Source organism: Vespula vulgaris, chromosome 1 (assembly GCF_905475345.1).
Source record: "Vespula vulgaris chromosome 1, iyVesVulg1.1, whole genome shotgun sequence".
NCBI classification, from domain to species: Eukaryota; Metazoa; Arthropoda; class Insecta; order Hymenoptera; family Vespidae; genus Vespula; species Vespula vulgaris.
This window is the reverse complement of record NC_066586.1, coordinates 7,048,981-7,068,242: the sequence shown is the minus strand read 5'-3', so window position 1 is coordinate 7,068,242 and position 19,262 is coordinate 7,048,981. Positions and strand designations below refer to the sequence as shown.

The 19,262-nt window shown below is 37.3% G+C and overlaps 1 protein-coding gene across 4 annotated transcripts in view; it reads left to right on the top strand.

Moving 5' to 3' along the window:
- The window catches only part of LOC127062522 (FH1/FH2 domain-containing protein 3), a 63,489-nt gene that overhangs the window by 35,305 nt on the left and 8,922 nt on the right, over positions 1-19,262 (top strand). For 3 of the 4 annotated variants that reach the window (XM_050990951.1, XM_050990942.1, XM_050990933.1), the window contains 13 exons: positions 3,734-3,792; positions 7,168-7,235; positions 7,635-7,740; positions 11,641-12,154; positions 12,584-12,846; positions 13,051-13,182; positions 13,252-13,588; positions 13,713-14,358; positions 16,448-16,606; positions 17,027-17,209; positions 18,038-18,157; positions 18,570-18,704; positions 19,037-19,179. In XM_050990951.1, coding sequence (XP_050846908.1) covers positions 3,734-3,792; positions 7,168-7,235; positions 7,635-7,740; positions 11,641-12,154; positions 12,584-12,846; positions 13,051-13,182; positions 13,252-13,588; positions 13,713-14,358; positions 16,448-16,606; positions 17,027-17,209; positions 18,038-18,157; positions 18,570-18,704; positions 19,037-19,179 — 2,865 coding nt within the window. Of the gene's footprint in view, positions 1-652; positions 878-3,733; positions 3,793-7,167; positions 7,236-7,634; positions 7,741-11,640; positions 12,155-12,583; positions 12,847-13,050; positions 13,183-13,251; positions 13,589-13,712; positions 14,359-16,447; positions 16,607-17,026; positions 17,210-18,037; positions 18,158-18,569; positions 18,705-19,036; positions 19,180-19,262 lie in introns of those variants that run through there. The other variant, XM_050990924.1, reaches the window with a different exon arrangement.

Sequence of the window (19,262 nt, the reverse complement as noted above, 5' to 3'; positions counted from 1 at the left end):
AGCGTGGAGATTCGCGTATGATCTTCTCTGTGTCGATCATAGCGGTCTGTGTAACTCGGTGTTGACTAGATGAGGTGGTTATCTTATTGCATTATTGTTCATACGTTTAATAGATAGTGAATTAGGGTAAGATGTCGATTCGATGTTTCATCGAGATTTAAATTTAATAATATTTTTATGATAAAGTGTCTTTGTTTAAAATTTTTATTAAAGATCTTTGAGGAACGAAGTTGATTCTGAGCGACTTTTTGTATTTCGAATATTTCGAAAAGAGACAAAAAGGATAATATCTGTTTGATTTGATTTTTTCGTTCACACCAGAAGAACGGATGTACCTAATCGTCTCGAACGAGGCCAGTCGTATAAAAATTATCGATAACGATCGAACTTTACTTACGCAAGTACGTTTGATCGATTGCTTCTCCTTCGTAGAAGTTTTAAGTATACTGACTCGTGCGTTGTACTAAGTAACTTGGTATTGAAACGAAGAAGGCATCGATTGTGTGTACATACATTCTTGCATATATATACACATACATACATACATATATACAAGGGGCAAGGACTAGTCAGCGTTTTGATCTCCCACCACCGTTCGCTATTGTGGCGAAGCGCGGGACAGAGCAGACTAAGAAGCCATTCCGCTTGCTAGCAGCCAGTCGTTCCTTGGACTCGTTCGTTGACGTGTTGCGCTCTTGCAAAGAGTATCCTCGAGTTTGATCATTAGATCCTTTATTTCGAGTTCGAAGCTAACCGAACGAGCTTGAAAAGATAAGGGAATCCTGTAAGTGAAGAGTCATCAAAAATAATATCGAACCTGAGACGTTGGACTTAGAGTGACATGAGACTTCGACGTCACTGTCATGCCACCTTATTGGTAAATATCAGAATGTTCCACCTATTATATCCCATTAACGTTAATCTAAACCTAAAAAGGAAGCAAGGAAGAGAGATCGTAGTTGTTGCAAGACGAGTTTAGCGAGTGATTTAACTCACGAATAGAACGAGCTCGATCGAGTTCCGTTAGGTTGCTTATAAATTGATTCCGTAAAAGCCCAAAGGAAGGCTGCTTTCCATTTCGCTCAGGGGAAAAAGTCGAAAGGGAATAAGACGGCTGGAGGCTCTAATCAAAATAAATCGATTTCTCCTTACACCGATTTTCGACTTTCTACGTTTGTTCCTTCTTTTTTTATTCGATCGAGGATCCCTGTGAAGAAAAGTTCGAGCGAATATTCTAATCCCCAGGGGCAGATCTCGCGTGATGCTTGGCATTGGCACGCGCTCTCGACGTTTGCACGTTTAGATAGTTTTTTTTTCTTTTTTTTTTTCGGTAATTTTTTTTTTATTTCATTCGGTGGTTTCACTGCCGTTCGATTTAAATACTAGAAGCACACAATTAGAGGAGTTAATTCTTAAGTGATTTATGGCTCCGCTGAGAGAACCCTGGTTGACCTTAAGCGTTCACATACACGTAGGACACACAGACGGGCGCGCAAGCGCGCAGTACATATATATATATATGTGTGTGTGTAATGTACTAACAGTCGCTTGCGCAATCAAAGAAGTCCGCGTACTCGCATAAACTATCTTCGAGTCTGATAGACGAGAAAGTATACAGATGATTGCTCATTTCACAGCGACCCTCGCAAATTTTCTACTCACGTGGCTTATTATCGAGTCAACTTTTGGCAGCTTCTCGCGAATGCACATCTATTTCCGTCCTTTGTTGTTTCGCCTCGTAACTCGCATAATTTCTCGATGAGAGCCTTTCGAGTCCTCTGCTCACGAAGCGGAGGCGTTCGAGCGAGGAGGCTTTCTTTTCGCAATCCTTTTCTCTCTCTTTCTCTCTGTCTGTCTCTCTCATCTCTCTCTGTCTCTCTTTTTGTTTTCTCTTTTTCCCTAGTGGAGAACGGGAATAATAATGATTCGTTGAAAAACGATAGGACCGTTCGATGTAAGGCCCTTATCCACGCGATTTCCTTGACGTAGGCGTAATCGAGCTAAGAGATCGTAACGGATGGTTAATATTGACTCTCCATTTTCGTCATTAATCTTCTTCTCAGCTTGAAAATCCGTCATAAATATCGAATCTTCCGGTTAACCAGTTTACCAGGACCTCTATTTTTCATCAATTTCCTACGTTTAGGAAAGGAGTTAAAGTCGAATCTGAAACGGTATAATTGATAAGTCGATGATATATTATTTGTATGTAATTGATGATAATGATATAAAATAGTTTGCCAAGTTGATAAGTTGGCACAGTTTTTTTTCTAATAACGAAATGCAAAGATTCTTGGAATCTTTTCGATTCGACGTGAAGCAATAAGATACAATTCTGGTCGTTGGCTCGACTTAAAAGATTTCAGAGATTCACCGATTTGAAAAGATCTTCGACAACGATCTCTCCTTTTCCGGTTGGCTCTTTTCCGATTTTTCATATTACTTTCGGATAAATCTGCCTTTCTGTTCCTTTTTGTTCTTTGTCCCATCTTTGATAAGAAATAAATCGTATTTACATAGCGTACTGTTCGAATCTCAACGATGACTACTTCTCCTATCAAAAATTCTCTCGAAGAGATCTTGAAAGAATCTTTGCGACTTATACTTCAATATTCCAAGAGGATCATCGTCGATTCTTTGCAATCTTCGAATTCTGACCTGACTTGCCTTTTCCAGCCCACTTTCCAATTCCTTTGTTCACATCGAACGCTCGTTAAGCGACCTTATTGCGATTTTATCGTCGAAGGGTGTAAGGATTTAGCATCTTTCATGGAAAAAAAAAAACAGAAGCAAAGAAAAGAGAAATGAAAAAACGTCGAAGATTTATTTTGTTATTTACCTCATTTACAAATTTACATTAGAAGGTTATTGGCGTTGACTAAAAAGAAATAGAAACAAGGGTATATCATATGCATATATACCCGTGGGAAAAGAAGTCCTTTGCGATATCTCGATCTATCTCTCCCTTATTTAACCGGCGGAAACATTAACGCTCGAGTAAACCGGCATTTTCAGATCTATGTTGCTAACACGTTGGATTTTCGACGTTAGACGCATAAACCTTCTTCTTCTACTTCATTCTCCTCCTTCTCTTCTCCTTCTTCCCTTCTTCCTCTTCTTTCCTTTTCAAATCCATTGTCTACATCGTCGTCGTTCTTTCTCAGGGACGCGTGGCGTGGGAAGGTTCGCAGGGCCTTAAAGTTCGCGCCGCGTGCTTATCCAAGGCGACACAGAAGAAAGATAGAAATAGAGAGATGAGAGAAAGGGAGAGAGAAAGAGAGAAAGAGGGGAGAAAGAGAGAAAGAGAGAAAGAGAGAGAGAGAGAAAGAGTTTACCGACCGTACCATTTTAACCCAATTTATAGGAAAAGTGTAGACACTCGTAATAAGTGTTTCCGTGCAACGTAATAGAAAACGATTTTGCTCGTCTCGTTCCCGAGCATACATACATGTATCTGTGCATGTAGGCATGTATAATAGAGTAATTAGGATCGGTCAAAGACGATTAATTGGTACACAGGAGGGTGAAATTAACGCGAATGGAATCACCGTATCACCAGGTCAATAGGATGTCTCGTGCGAGACTCGGTTACGCGTAGCTTTATCAATATTTATGTTCTATGCGAACATACGCTATTGTTTGTGTGTGTATATGTGTGTATGTGGGTTTAAAGTGTCAGTCTAGTCTAAGTACGTATATACTAATCGAGCGATCCTCTCTTGATTTGTTGCAGCCGGAAGAACTCAATCGTTCTCAGGACTCAACTCTCTGTGAGGGTTCACACCATCATAGGTGAGTATTTTACTGGCAGATTCTTGATTAAAATCTTTCGTTCGGTCTCACGATCCACTTGGACGGACACCAACTGTGTGATCTCCTTCTTGACCCTCGCCCTATTTTATTTTTTCCTTTTGTTTTATTTCGCCCCTTTGAAAATTGGATTGATTATTGGGCGATCGAAATATTCTTTATTGTATTCCTTGTTTCCTTTTAAACGACCGATAGCAATCTTTGGTATGTCTTCGTCGAATTCACCTGTGGGTCGTTCTCGTTCGTTGAACTCTGCGCACTGCCGCTGAAGGAGATGGTCGAAGGTCCGGGGAGGAGCAAGGAAAGAAGAAAAGAGTAAAGGACGAAAAGGGCAGGAGGAGAAGCGGAAGACGAAGAGAGGACCCTACCGTTTTACATATTTTAACGGTTCTCCATGTATCTTCGGTACCTGCAAAACCCGTCTGCCCTTCGTCTTTCTCCCTCTCTTATCTCTCTTTCTCTCTCTCTCTTTTTCTCTCTGTCTCTCTGTCTCTCTCTTTTTCTCTCTATCTTTCTCTCTCTATATCTCTGCTCATTTCATTTTACACACCTCTGCGTTTACCTATCGAAGTATATATAAATTGTATACGATGTGGAGAGAATGACAGAGAGAGAGAGAGAGAGAGAGAGAGAGAGAGAGAGAGAGAGACAGAGACCGGTAGAACTTACAGAAAAAAGAGAAATGTGTTGAATGGAATAGGCGTGAAAATTATTTTAACAATATTCAGATTTATATTCTATGTAAGGTTGCACAGTAAGTAATGAAAAAATTGATTTTTGAGATAATTAATGATATTTAAAGGTTATATTCTCGAAAAAACGCATTATTTTTACAACACTCGAACCTTCAAACTTTCATTTAAAAATCGATCGATTTTTAAATCCTTTAGCTTAGATTAATAAATAAAAAAAAAAATTGTTGAAAAAGTACCTCTAAGAATTCTATCACGTTTCTTGCATTGATTGTACCGCGAATAATAAATGTTCGAACGTCATGGCGTTGGAACTTCTTTTGAATTATCAGGCGACAGGCGGGATCGGATATCACGCCTTCTCAGCGCGTTCCCGTCGTTGAGCTCGCGAATGTTTAGCCAATCGGAACTATTTTCTTCTCGTTCAAAAAACGTTCCGACAAGGACGACTTATGTAATCGAGATGTAGTCTATTATTACACTTTTCATTGTTTATCTGTGAGCTTGCAACGTCAAACGATTTCGAAAATAGTTCGGAAAAAGAATAGTAAAAATGGAATTAAGAAAAATAGAGGAATTAGAAAAAGTATAGAAAAAGAAAACAGAAATAGAGAAACAAGTAGAAAACGGAATTAGAAAAAGAAAAAAATCAAAGAAGAAAATAGGCAGAAGAGGAGAAGAGATGTTGGAGGAGAAGAGCAATGGCGCGAGTAACAATGGCGCGTTACGAGCCGGTAAACTTGTTTGAGCGAGAGGGACTTTTGCTTATATGGGCGCTGATTATGGCGGGGGCCAAGGGCCTCGGGGCCTTGGGACCGCTATTCTTAAATCTTGCCGTCTCTCTCGCACTCTCTCGCTGGCTTCTGCAGCGAGTTCCTAATTACCTTCGCTCGCAGTCTCCTCCTCTTCTCTCTTTCTCTCTCTCTATCTGTCTGTCTGTCTGTCTCTCTCTCTCTCTCTCTCTCTCTTTCGCTCTCTCTCTCTCGTGCGCTCGTTCGCTTATTCTGCCCTTTCCTTTCCTTTCTTCTCCCTTCACCTCCCGCGACAACCGACATGCATTATGCATTTGAAGATCGCGTGATAGTCGGCGTTTATGCGGTCGCTCGGACCTCCTTTACCACGAAATAACTCGCGAATTCGTCTCGCTAAAAGACGAGTTACAAATCGAAGAAACGGAAAGATATAACGGAAGATGGCTGAGTTTCACCCACGTATAACGTTGAGTCCTTGATTCTCTTCGAAATGATATATGACTAGGGATATGCAATAACTATCGAAAATTTTCTCATGTTCGAGTTATCGAAACGATTATTGAGAAAAATATTATATTAGACTAGAAATTATATAATGGATTTCAGTTTGATTATTATTCAATAATTTTTCCAATCAATTTCTATTTACCGGGTTAATTATATGCTATGAAAAATCTAAGAATGAGTTATAAAGTATGAGGCGAGAGCTCTTAATCTTTCTCCCGAGAATTACTTAACTACTTTCTTCTTCTTAGTTAATTCGTGATTGTTTTCATTAATTGTTTATTAACTTGGCACATGACGAATGGATTCTTTCATTTTTGAAGATTCTTATTTGATATAATTTAGTTTCTCTCTCTCTCTCTCTCTCTATCTTTTTTTTTTATCTCTTACATATTCGTTATCTCGCTGTTCTTTATCTCGTTGTAAGTAAACTTTCGTTATGTCTTGAGTTCGTAGTCTCATTTCAATTATAGCCTTCTAAATTATTCGACGTTAGATTTTTTATTAAAACTGTACCGCTTTTTGTTTAAATGCTTCGACGAAATTTTCTAATTTTTTTTTTTTTTTTTCCTTTGAAAGAGGAAAGGAAAGCATCTAGTTCCTTGCATTTTTTTTTGCACTCGAGATTGCATCTCTACTCCTCTCATCGAGCTTTGGAAAATTGAATTTTTCATTCCACTGCTCGCCAAACGGAATTCAATTGTTAGTAATACAGTTGAGAAAGAAGAGAGAAAGAGGGAGAAAGAGAGAAAACAGCTTGCAAAAAGAAGAATAGAAAAGGAAATAAAAGAAGTAAGAGCGCTCGCAGTATCTATCCGACGAATGAGAGACGACGAAAATTTTACGGAAGAAATTAATCGGACTTAATTACCAGTCGCGCGCTAATTGCTAGTCTAGTGTTCGTTTGAAAACAAGAGAGCTCTACCGCAAGAGAAGGCTCAAGCTCGAATAGTTGGTACACCACTCGCAATTTTTATTCGAAACTGGAAATGAAATGTGAAATTCGCTTGAAATTCAGAGATATTTCCTCGTTTTTTTGTTTTATTTTTGTTTTCTTTTTTGCTTTTGTTTTTTGTGTTTTTTTTTTTTTTTGTAGAAACTTCGAATAAAAAAGGCTGAATAAAACGTGCCTTTCGAACGAACAGTATACTAACAAAGTTATTTTCGTTTCCGATCTGATAGAAACGAAACAAAATCGTCGTACAATTTCGTTCCGTTCAGTAAAATCCAATTCATTAAATTTTTTTCATTATATTTCTTTTCTCTTCTTTTTTTGTTTATTTTCTATCGATTTATTCACGCGATTCTAGTATTATCTGGGTACAAATAAAAAATCACGACGTGGAGTTATTATACATAAGAGTATGTACATAATGAATACTTAGTATATTTTCCTATGTTTGTTGCAGAAAAACTGCTGAACAGCGAGGGTCGCGAACTACGACGAGCTCTCTTTTCCCTCAAGCAGATCTTTCAGGTAGGTTTGCAACGCGTAATACGACTCGTCTCCATGAAACGAAAGAGAACGTGGGATAAGAGAAAGACGAGAAAAAGGAGATAGAAGGCGACTATTTTTGCACGATGCTACTCGCTCGCCGAGTAAATATTTGCGAGATGTTCCACGCGTCTTTCTTTTTCTTTCTTTCTTTCTTCTTTTTTGTTTTATTTTAATGTTCCACATCTCGAGGATTCTTTTCTCTTTATTTTCACCTCTAACAATTATTTTTCTAGATTCGCCCGTGCTCATACGAACTACTCTTTATTATATTACTCGATACTAAATTATTAAAATATAATAATATGATAAGGTATTCTTTTCTTTTTTTTTAACATTTCATTCATCAACAATCCATCATCCAGACGATTGATTTTCCAGGAGGACAAAGACCTGGTGCACGAGTTCGTGCAAAACGATGGATTGGCTTGCCTCATCAAGGTCGGCAGCGAGGCCGATCAGAATTATCAAAATTATATACTACGAGGTGAGTATCCTGGCGATTTATCGATAGGTGGACGAAGAAATAGCTGATACTCGATATATAATAGTAACCCGAGGGGATGTTCCTCCTCCTTGAGAGAGAACACCTTAGCACGCGTGCGCACGACTATAGCAAAACCATTATTTTTCTTTTCTTAGCCGTTTATCGATAGTTCTCATATTCGAGATCGTTCATCGTATTTCTCGGAGAGAATAATGATCGTCGAACGTTTGACTTCTTTGAAAATGTTTTATTGGAAATACATAGGCCATCGTAAAATTTGTCGTAATCTTTCGAAACAACATTTATTTATTTTTCATGGGTAAATAATCAAATCATTTCGATCGTTGAAATTATATGATTAAAATTATCATTTCATTTTCTAAGAGAAGTAAAATTTCCTCGAATATCTGTAATTCCTTTTTATTTTTGCTCGGATGGTTTTCGTAATTTGAAAGTAAATGAGTATACGAGCATAACGACTTTAAGAAGGGTCATTCTATAAGCTCGAGCAAACTCTCATAAATGTCGATAAGATAATAAGAATCTTTTAGTCGACACGAAGGGTCGGAGCTACCTTTGCTTCCTCGATTGCTTTTCTACGTTGGGCAATGCTGCGCTACAGACGATGAAAAAGTTTTTTAAAGAAGAAAAACTTCTTTGCCGCAAGGCGAAACTCGTACAAGTTGGAAGTTCGATGCGCGTATCAAACTATGAATACTTTCTTTGATATCGCATTTTGTTCGGTACATCGAACTTACTTTCAAAGTTTCGCGAACGTAGAACTTCGTGTTTGATCCCCGTCGATTGATCGATCGATCGATCGATCGATCGATTTAATATAACGAAATGAAGGAGCAAACGATCGAGAGAAAAATCGAAATAAAGAATAAAATTTCTTTCCGAAGCTTATTTTTCTTTTCTTCTTTCTTTTTTGCTCAAGACTAAAGTTAAAGGAACGTTAATATTAAAACATTTATTTCTCTTCATTTCTTTGAATTGTCTCGGTGGTATGGGAAAGAGAATATGAAAAAAGAATATCATTTGGATTTTAATACCTTGATATAATGTAATTTAATTCAATCTGGAATTATGGGATATGGGAGTATAAAATTATTGATGATTTGGTAATATAATACAGTTTTATAAGAATCTTGATATTAGAATATAAAAAAATAATTATATCGTATAATTATTAAAATAATGTTAATAGAATGTTTAACGAGAAAACATTAATGAAACATGGGAACTTAATTAAACATTGTACAAGAAATAAAATAGTTAATTTCATTTAAAGTTGCAAAGTTAAAGACGTTGATATAAAATCGAAGAAAAGGGAAATATTTTTCATTTTCGAAATATCGATCGTAACACCGTCAAGTCTATTATGAGGGAGAACGAACGTAATGAAATATAGGCGAACATAAAACACTTGTTTGCCTGAATTATGTAGCAGTTCACTCTCACGTAGAACGGACACATTAAATATGTTACCTATCGTTGGAAGTGGCTTTTGGCAGCACGCAAGCGAACTTGACACCGAAACTAACGAGCATTGAAAAGCGCAAGCGAGGCTCGTTTAGGCAAATTTTTTTTCATTTTCTCTTTATGTTTCATATTTATTCTCATTCAATTACTTATTTCTATAACAAAATGTATTCTTCCCTCGTTTCGTATTTATTCAATAATTATTTATTTCTATTACAATAGAATTAATCGCCGTACGTAATTCCTTTTTTATTTTATTTATTTATTTCTATTCATATTTTATTAACGAGTCAAAAAATATTTGGAATCCATATCACAGGACTTGGACAGGTTTTTATCGAACGAACGGATAACGGGATTAAAAATCACGGAACGAATTCAACTTTTTTATACGATACAGCGCGTCGTGCGATTGGCGTAACATTATTTTTGCACGAAGCTGATGTACCAGCGCTTAGTAAGAGCTTTAATGTTTCCGTGCTTTCACGGGTAAAAACTAATGGATGTTGCTCGCTTCTTGTAATATGTTTTCGCGAAATCTCTAATTAGATGCGAGTGCGTTGCAATGCCTTTCCACGACTTATTATAGTTGATGTTTCCTGCAGCTCGTTTAACTCCGCTCATCCCAATCCCTCCCTCTATCGACCATCACCCTTTTAGTTTGTTGATTATAATATAGTCGAGTTGTAATATGGCATAGTGAGCAAAAACGAACCTTCGGAAAATGGATGATTGCAGCAACCTCAACATATCTACGTATACCTGCATATATTATGTCCATACCGTTTAATTAGATATTGCGGCGTAACTTATAGCTTTGCGTAATGATAACGAGCGGATTAATGTAGTCCTATAGAGTCCTCCTACCACTTCATCGCCACTCTCTCTCTCTCTCTCTCTCTCTCTCTCTCTCTCTCTCTCTCTCTCTCTCTCTCTCTCTCTCTCTCTCTCTCTCTCTCTCTCTCTCTCTCTCTCTCACGTATTCGAATCGTTTTACGATTATATTGTCATTACGGCCACGAACGAACGTAGGTTGTATTGCTGTTGTAGCAATGTAAGTATGCATATATGTAGGTATGTAGGTACGATATAGATATATATCTGTACAAGTACATCTCGTTTTTACAAATGAATTCGTTTCAACTTCTCTTCTGAAATGTGTGAATTTAAATGTATGATATAAATCCAATTTTATCAATACGTTTTCTGTTTCCGATAATTAATTTTGTTCATTGAAAAAAATAGGATTGTTTTTTATTTTTATTTATTTTTTTTTTTTAATAGAAACTATCATTGGAATTCGTAAAACGGGAATCACATATATATCTATATGTATGTAGAAAACAATCTGCTGCACTCGAAATTCATGAAATTTTATCGGAAAATTCGAAATTCCATCATCGTCCGGTATATACGATTTAGCGATATACATAGGACAAAATATTTCAAGTTGTCGATTAAAACGCATGATTAATTTTTGACGCATGCCTAAAAGGAATTTAGGAAGGTGCCAGTGACTCGAGAAAATTAGATTTTCTTCTCACGTCCGAACGGATGGCAAATCGGACGAAATAATTGAACCCTTTCACGCTCTCGCGAATAGGATTCTTCCGGTTATGTAGGAGGTGAGGAGACACGAGGAGAGAACGTTCAATAAGTTTCGCCGTTTATTCCTCTTTTTCCTTGATCTTTGTTGAAATTCAAAAGACGAGATTTTCGATTCTTTGTCGCACGTTTGTGTTTGTAAAGATTTCATGTTTCGTTATGGTATAATTTCGTTAGATGTGATGGTTGATTTTATTGCGACGAGTTTAATCGTTTTGAAGAGCAGGACTATTTCAAATGTCGAATAATATATCAAATAATATATATATTAGAAAGTGAGAGAAAGAGAGAGAAGAAAAGAATAGTTGAAACATCGAAAAAGAACAGGAAACATCTGTCTTTGTGAATCGTGTTTTATCGATGACAAGGGTCGATTGGTCTGATAATCAACTTGCTTAATCGTACGTAAAAATGAATAATCAGGTAATCGGTTGTATCCTGATAATAAATCGTTCTGATTATCGTTTCGTAAAAAGATCGTGAGAGTCGAATCTGCGTAAACCATGTCCCATGACTACTTTATTGAAACTGTTTTATCGTCAAATTTTTGACATTTGATTTAGGTATATACGACATTATATATTTACAAGATATGAATATATCATTCCTTTCATTGAAACTTACTTTTCAATGTTACAAGAAAACTTTACAAGCTCCGTCGAAAATGTTTCAATCTAATTTAAATATAAATGTATTGTTGTTTCTTTAACACATTTATATAAATTATTGATTATAATCCATTTCTTGATTACGTAGACCTTAACAAAGATTTATAAGGTAATAAAACTGCAAAATGTTTCATCCATACAGCCCTCGGTCAGGTGATGCTCTACGTGGATGGCATGAATGGCGTAATAGAGCATGGTCAGACGGTACAGTGGTTATACACCCTTATAGCCAGTCGCTTTCGTTTGGTCGTAAAAACGGCTTTGAAGTTGTTGCTGGTCTTCGTCGAATACGTGGAAACGAACAGTTTGTTGCTCGTTCGCGCTGTACGTTCGGTGGACACGTCAAGAGGTATGATACCATGGACGAACGTAATGAAGCTTTTGAAGGATTACGATGCCGCTGACACAGAACTTCTAATATACGCGACGACCTTGGTAAATAAGTGTTTGAATGGTATCCCCGATCAAGACACTTATTACGATCAAGTAGACTGTCTCGAGGAGCAAGGAATCGAGGGTATTATTCAAAGATATATGTCGAAACAAGGAACAGATCTCGATCTTCTTAGACAGTTTCAAATTTATGAGGCTGTACTCCATCATGAAGATGGTAACGACCGAGGATCACCAATTCGACAGCTCGATGACAATATCAGGTATGAAATATCTCTTTTTCGATCTAAGTTTGTAATCTATGTATAGTATATCGTATGTACTACATATCGTACTACATACATTTTAAATATGTATAAGCACACATTACTATTCACGTTCCGAGATAATTAGTGTATATTTGCTACAAAATTATGTACTAAGTAGATCATTTATATAGAAATAAGTGTTTGCTGTATATATGTGAGTATAAATTACTATACGTAGTACGTATATTATATTTTATTTATTTCGTATTCGTAATACGCATTACTATTCAGATTTTCAAGCAATTAGTATTTGTTTTAGGTATTCTTGCTTTTTTGTTTCTCCATTTTAGCTTTCTTATGTACGAAAGAAAGATCGTTGAAAGAACGTCGACGTCAATGTTTGCGTATCATAGATTACAGAAGGTCGTTTCACTGAATTCGCAGGAAGACCCTACGCAACCGGAAGTCTCTTGTGGATTCTCACGAGCGTCGAAAGTCCCGCAGGCACTCGACCGGCACGTCGCCGCTCTCGATGTCCTTGAACGCTCGCTTAAGTCCTCGCTCGAACCATTCTTTGGGGCTTAGCTCCCTGAACAACACCTTAAATTCGAGTCTGCCCGATGACGATGACGAGTCGAGTAGCTCTCAAAGTTCTCAAGGACATCTTGGCGAAGTTCAGCTCAATGGCAGCTATAAGGAGAATAAAGGTGACCTAGCTGATTAATTAACTATGCCGATCGCAAAAGATTTCGAATCTCTTCTTGGTTATTATCAAATCGTTCGAAATAATTGAGTGAAATCGGACGAGAATATTAATCCCGACGCCTACCAGAAACGATTCCTGCGTTATATGAAGCGTTGCGTCGTAAGCGGAAAGATCAGGGAGGAAAATGATCTGTCGCGTGTTTTAGTCGACGTTGGCGTGACACCAGCTTTGAGACGTAGAAGAGAACGAGCGGAGAGACAAAGGAGTTTCATTAGGGAGCAACAAGAGGCTACCGCGAATATGAGAGCGTCGGTCGGCCATTCGGACGATCAGGAGAGTGAGTAGTAACTGAACTATTGATTTTTCTATTTCCCTTTGGATACGCATAGCTATTGATATTTTTAAGGTTCATTCTCGTCGAACGGTTTACGATACACCAATGGCACGTCCTACGAAAGAAAAACGGACTCTCCATCGAACAAACTCTCCCGGACGAATAACAGGAAGGATTTAACACCGCTAATGAACACCGCGAACAAGCTCGATTCCGAGGAGAAGAAGCCTTGGTACGGTAAGAGTCCCGATGAGAGTGTCGAGTGCGACGAGGGCAATCATACCGACGACGACGAGAATCGTCGAGTGGTTTTGCAACTGAAACGAGAAGGTACCGTGAAGGATCTTACGCAGAAATTAACGGCACAAAATCTCATACCGAGTAGTCCTGTCGATGAAAAGGTTTCGAGGTAAGAGATGATAAAATAGCTAAACATTAATTAGGAAAGATGAAGATGCATATTCAAATGGGACAAATTAAAAACAATTAGACTCGTTCTGTTTTTTTTTTGTTTCTCGTTCGTTCGTTCTCAGGATAGGAGATATGAGCGGCTTGATCTCGAAGGCTAAAGAGGGCCTGGCTAAATCAAAGTCCAAGGCCGACGTATTAAAATCACCGACAGGCGACAATCTGCCAAAGGTACAGGAAGTAAAGAAGTCCGAGAATGAGTTGCACTGGGAAGAGCTCGTTAAGAAGTTGAAGAGGCCCTTGGCTCTCTGTGACCTTGACTTTACGGATTTGAATTCGGAAGATGAGATCGACGTTTTAGGACCGGTAAACGTGACGAATGGCGTTCCACCGCCTCCACCACCGATGGTACCAGCTCCACCTCCTTCAATATTGCCTCCGAATTCTGGTACCAAACCTCCACCTCCTTTACCTCATCTTCCACCACCTCTTTTTTCACCTCTCAATCTTAAATCCACGAGATCCCCGATGAACAACGATCCAGCTAACTCTTCTAGGAATCCATCCTTGACCTCTCCAGCCTCGACCTTGACCATAAAGAAGAGCAAGAAAACCGTGAAGCTCTTCTGGAAAGAAGTCAGGGACGATCCCATCATCCTTTCGAGATTAGACAAGAACAAAATGATCTGGGACGAGCTCTCACCAGTCCCTGTTGACACGCAGAAGCTCGAACATTTATTTGAGAGCAGAGCCAAGGATCTTATCACTAAGGTGAGAATATCTATGATCTTAAATAAAATGTATCTACTCTTTCGATCAAACAACGACGAGATGTTCGATCAAACGAACAATTTGTTGCATTCGATGCGTAGTCTGATTTTTATTAGAATTTTTCCTTGGGAAATAAGGATAATCTCTCTTCTTTCTTCTTTCCTTCTTGTCTCTTTTTTTCTCTTCTCTCTTTCTCTTTCTCTCTTTTTCTTTGCTTTAACGTGTCTGTTTCGATTGTATGGTGAATCCAACGAATAGATTATTGTGTTCCTTCAGGAAATCATTTTGAGACGTTGCTGTATCATTTAACGTCATTAAAGTACAGCAGAAACTAACTTTGCTGATCGAACCGGCGCCATTGTGACCAGAACTACCGCAGAATTGCGCAGACGCGACGCTAATTATAAGTGTAATTACAAATCACGTTTATCCTTTCCAACCTTTCCATATTTTACGTGGCGTCGTAATTCGGCAAATTTTGTAATATCGTTTTACATGGTGTTGCGAGCTCGAAAGTTATCGCGTTATTTTTCTTTCTCCATTTTTCTTTTCGTATATCTATCTTTTTTTTCTTTCTTTCATTCTTTCTTTCTGCTTCTCGTCTGCATTATTTCTCTTTTCTACGTCTGAACGTATACGCACGCTCGGAAGCTCGGTAATAATTAACACAACGTGGAAAATCCTATGAGAATTTAGTAGAAGTAGTGGAAATAAAGGGGAAACACAAATGTGTGCAGGTGGTGTGAATAAAAAAAAAAAAAATCGGTAGTGTTTTTTCAAACTTTTTTAAATCGAGATTTCCAAAGCCATTGTTATTATTTTTCGTGTATACTTTTTTCTCTCTTTGTAACAATAATAAAATAAAAATAAATTCGATAAAATCGAAAGTGGGAAGAAAGAAAAATCGAATGTTTTTTCTTTTCTTTTTTTTTATTATCGGAAACAGGTTTATATATACGCGTATATGTTTTCTCTGTTAAGCGTTAAGCGTATAAAAAGGGGACTAAGTTGAAACGTTCGAGTTAAAGAAATTTGAAGCGTAAATACGTTAAACGATTCCTTAGGAAGATTAACCGGTTTGCGAAACACACACAAGTATTTACGTCTACACGATCCGTCCTGCCGCGTAAAATGTCGAAAATGCACTTAACGTCACTCGGTACATACATTTGATACGATAGTATAGAAGCCTCGGGATTTCTTGAAGAAAATAGTACCGGTTTTAGTTGTAACGAGATCGCGTGACGATAACAATCACGTACGATAATTATGACGGATGGTGGTTGGGTGGTGACGGTTTACCGCAAAACAACTAATCTCTTCTTGTATTCTTTGCAATATTGTTGGTGCTCGCACGAAAAATGAACAAAATGGCATGCTGGAATTTGACAGGAGGTGAGTCTTAATTTCTTAACTTTTCTAAAGCGTGGCTTTTCTAACCGAAGATCATTTTCTTTCCCCTTTTTTCTTGTGTATTATCTCTATGCGTTTTGTATGCATTTACACGTTTTTCTATTCATATCCTGATGCATGATCAATCTTATTCATGAGATTTATTAATTAAGGTAACTATATAAAACTTGGAACGATTTAGTTTTTCTTTTCTACTACTTTTTATACTTTTCGCTCATCGTCCGATCAAGATCTGTCAGTAATTTTTCTTCTCGTCTGCTATTTCCCGTAACTTTGCATTTTGGCTTTATAAAGAGAAAAGAAAAGGAAAAGGAAGATGAAGCGAGTAAGAACTTTTACGAAGCGCTTCGTAATCTTTCGCTTTAAACGATCGTTCCTATTTAACTTCCTTGCTTTTAGCACAAATTCGTTCTTCTTCTTTCCTCGTTCGACTGTACAACATTCTGTATTAAATAGTTTACCATCGACTAATGTCAATTGCAACGTAATCGTATATATTTTTGGTTTTTTCTTGGTTTAATCATTATCACGAGCACCAAACTAACGTTTAACATCGTTTCGCGTAACGAGATCATCGATCAATCGAGCTAAAAAAATTCAAATTGCGAGCTGCGATCAAAACGACCATCGTATTCCTTTATAAATAAATTTTTATCTCTTTTGTTCGATCGAGTAGAAGCAGCAGGAAATGAACAAGAATAAAGAGATCATCGTACTCGACCATAAAAGATCAAACGCGATCAATATTGGGATGACAAAATTGCCACCGCCAAGATCGATCAAAACGGCCATTTTAAAGATGGATGCGACTATTATGAACAGAGAGGGTATCGAGGTAAGATTTCATTTTCCATATAGATCTTTTATTTACTTAGCTTTCAAATGTCACGGTATTAATTGATTTAAGATTCTCTATTTAAAATCAAATTTTTGAAAATCGATTTGATACATCGCCTTTATTCTTGTCCTAAGATAAAAGATAAATTTTATTCCACACATAGAACGTCGAATTCCCAGTTTATTTCTATTCTCCTTTCTTTTTCTTTTTGGTCTCCACTTTCGGAGAGACAAAATTTAATTGAATTTTTTGTTCAACGATCACTCCTTGCATTGATTTGTCACATATCTCGAACTATAGTTTTCAAATTATTCTTCTGATTTTTCTAATTTTCTCTTTGCTCGTATCTTTCGTTCGTCCCATTATCTCATCCCTTGTCCCATTATCCCATCCCTTTTGCGGCATTATACGCGATAGAAACTCCTGACGATGCTACCTACGGAAGAAGAAAGATCGAGGATACAAGAGGCACAGGCTGCGAATCCCGATCTTCCTTTGGGATCGGCAGAACAGTTTCTTCTCACTTTAGCATCGATATCGGAATTGCCAGCGAGATTGAAGCTCTGGGCATTTAAACTGGACTTTGAAAATTCTGAGAAGGTCAGTTGAAATCAGCTTTTTATTTCTTTTCGTTATTTTTAGAACAACACAAACATTTTTATTTATTATTATATTCATATTTACTTTTCAACAATGCAGTGTTAATTTAAAACGAAAAAGAAATAATTCAACACATAAAATAATACCTTTGATTAAATTCAAAGTCATTTATATAACGAATAAAATAATTTGTATCTATTAAAATAGAAATAATTGAACGTAAAGTGAATTCTATAAAAAAGAATTACTTCTGATTAAATTTACACTTGTTAAAGTCGTATAAAAATAATATAACGTATAAAAATTTGTGAAATTATCGAATGTTTCACTACATTTAACAATTCAGTTTGGTCCATTTAACTCGTGTCTTAGTAAAAAAAGATCCAAGAATAGTTCTTTGTCTCTTTCCACGACAAATTTCAATTGTCCTACTAAAGAAATCGGTTTGTGGACGTACTCTCCTCGTCGATATCTTTTCGCTCCATGCTTCTATGAGCTTCGCGGAAAGCATTTATACGCGTCGAAGCGTAAAATAGTTGACCGCAAAATTTCACCTTTTCTCACGCGCGTGTCCGGATCGATCGTGAGATAGAATCTCATAGGTTCTGCCTTTTTGATTCTTTTGCTCTATGATATCGTACGAACTATTTTCGAGTTTATTCCAGTTCTTTTTAAACTTATACGGATAAGTTTAAATCGAGATATTAAACATTTTTATTTATATTTAAATACGATCGGAAGAAAAAAGAAGTAGAAAAAGAGAGGAAAATGAAGAAACGAAAAAGAAAAAGAAATAGTAATCGCGAACGCGTATCTTTGTGACTTCAGGAAATTGCGGACCCTTTGATGGATCTCAAGCAGGGAATGGAGACGCTTCGAGTGAATAAAACCTTTCGCGGGATTCTAAGCACGCTCCTTTCGATCGGGATATTTCTCAACGGAAACGAGGTGGGTAGTGAACTCCGGCCAAATGACATCCGCTTAATTCGACCGATATAAAGCCGGTAAAATCATCGAGATTCGATACTGTACGATATATTCATGTTCCAATAACGATGTCGACGGCAATAAAAGTTTTTCCTGAACTCGTTAATAATTGCGATAGAAAATCCTTGCATTTTCTCTCTCTCTCTCTCTCTCTTTCTCTCTTTCCTTTCGATGAACGAACGTTCGATCGATGATAGAAAAAAAGATGCGCTCAGAGTATGAAGTAACGCAATAAAAGGAAATAAAAGAAAAAAAGTAAAGGAAGCAAAAAAATAGATAAATAAAAAGATGTGGGAGAGAGAGAGGAGAAAGAAAGAGAGGAGAAATAAGGGATATCTAGTAGAAAACGACGTCCCTTCGTCGTCTTTTTCAGGTGAAGGGCTTTCAGCTGGAATACCTCGCCAAAGTACCTGAAGTAAAGGACACCGTTCACAAGCACTCGCTACTTCATCACCTCTGCTATATGGTGATGGAAAAGTTTCCGGATTCCACAGACCTTTATTCCGAGGTAAGAGAGAGAGAATAGGAAAGTTTGCGTTCGCTTTTGCATCGTCGCACGTGGGTAATCGAGCGACATTTACACGATAGCGAGTTTCCAATGGTTCTTCTTCTCTTTGAAAGCTTCGATTTGTTTCGAATGAGTTTCAACTCTAGAAAAGATCTATTCGAATGTCGAATTCGAACCAAGGAAAATTTGTAAAAAATTATATATTTGCATGAATGAGAAAGAAGAAAAAAAATTAACTGGCTCATTTCTTAGACGAAATTTCGAAGGAGTTGAAGTGAAAAAATAAAAAGAAAAAGACTGAATTTGCTTGAAAAAAAGGCGGCGACTTTCAGATCGGTGCAGTGACACGTGCTTCAAAGATCGACTTCGACGAATTGGCTGCAAACATTGGGAAACTCGAAAACGAGTGCAAGGCGTCGTGGGATCATTTAAAATTGATAGCCAAACACGATGGTTCGACCATGATGAAGGTCAAGTGAGTAGTCAGCTAGTTATTAGTTCCTATATTTCATTATTTTCGATCTTTCCGCGAGTTGGAAAATTTTTGGCAATTTCGAC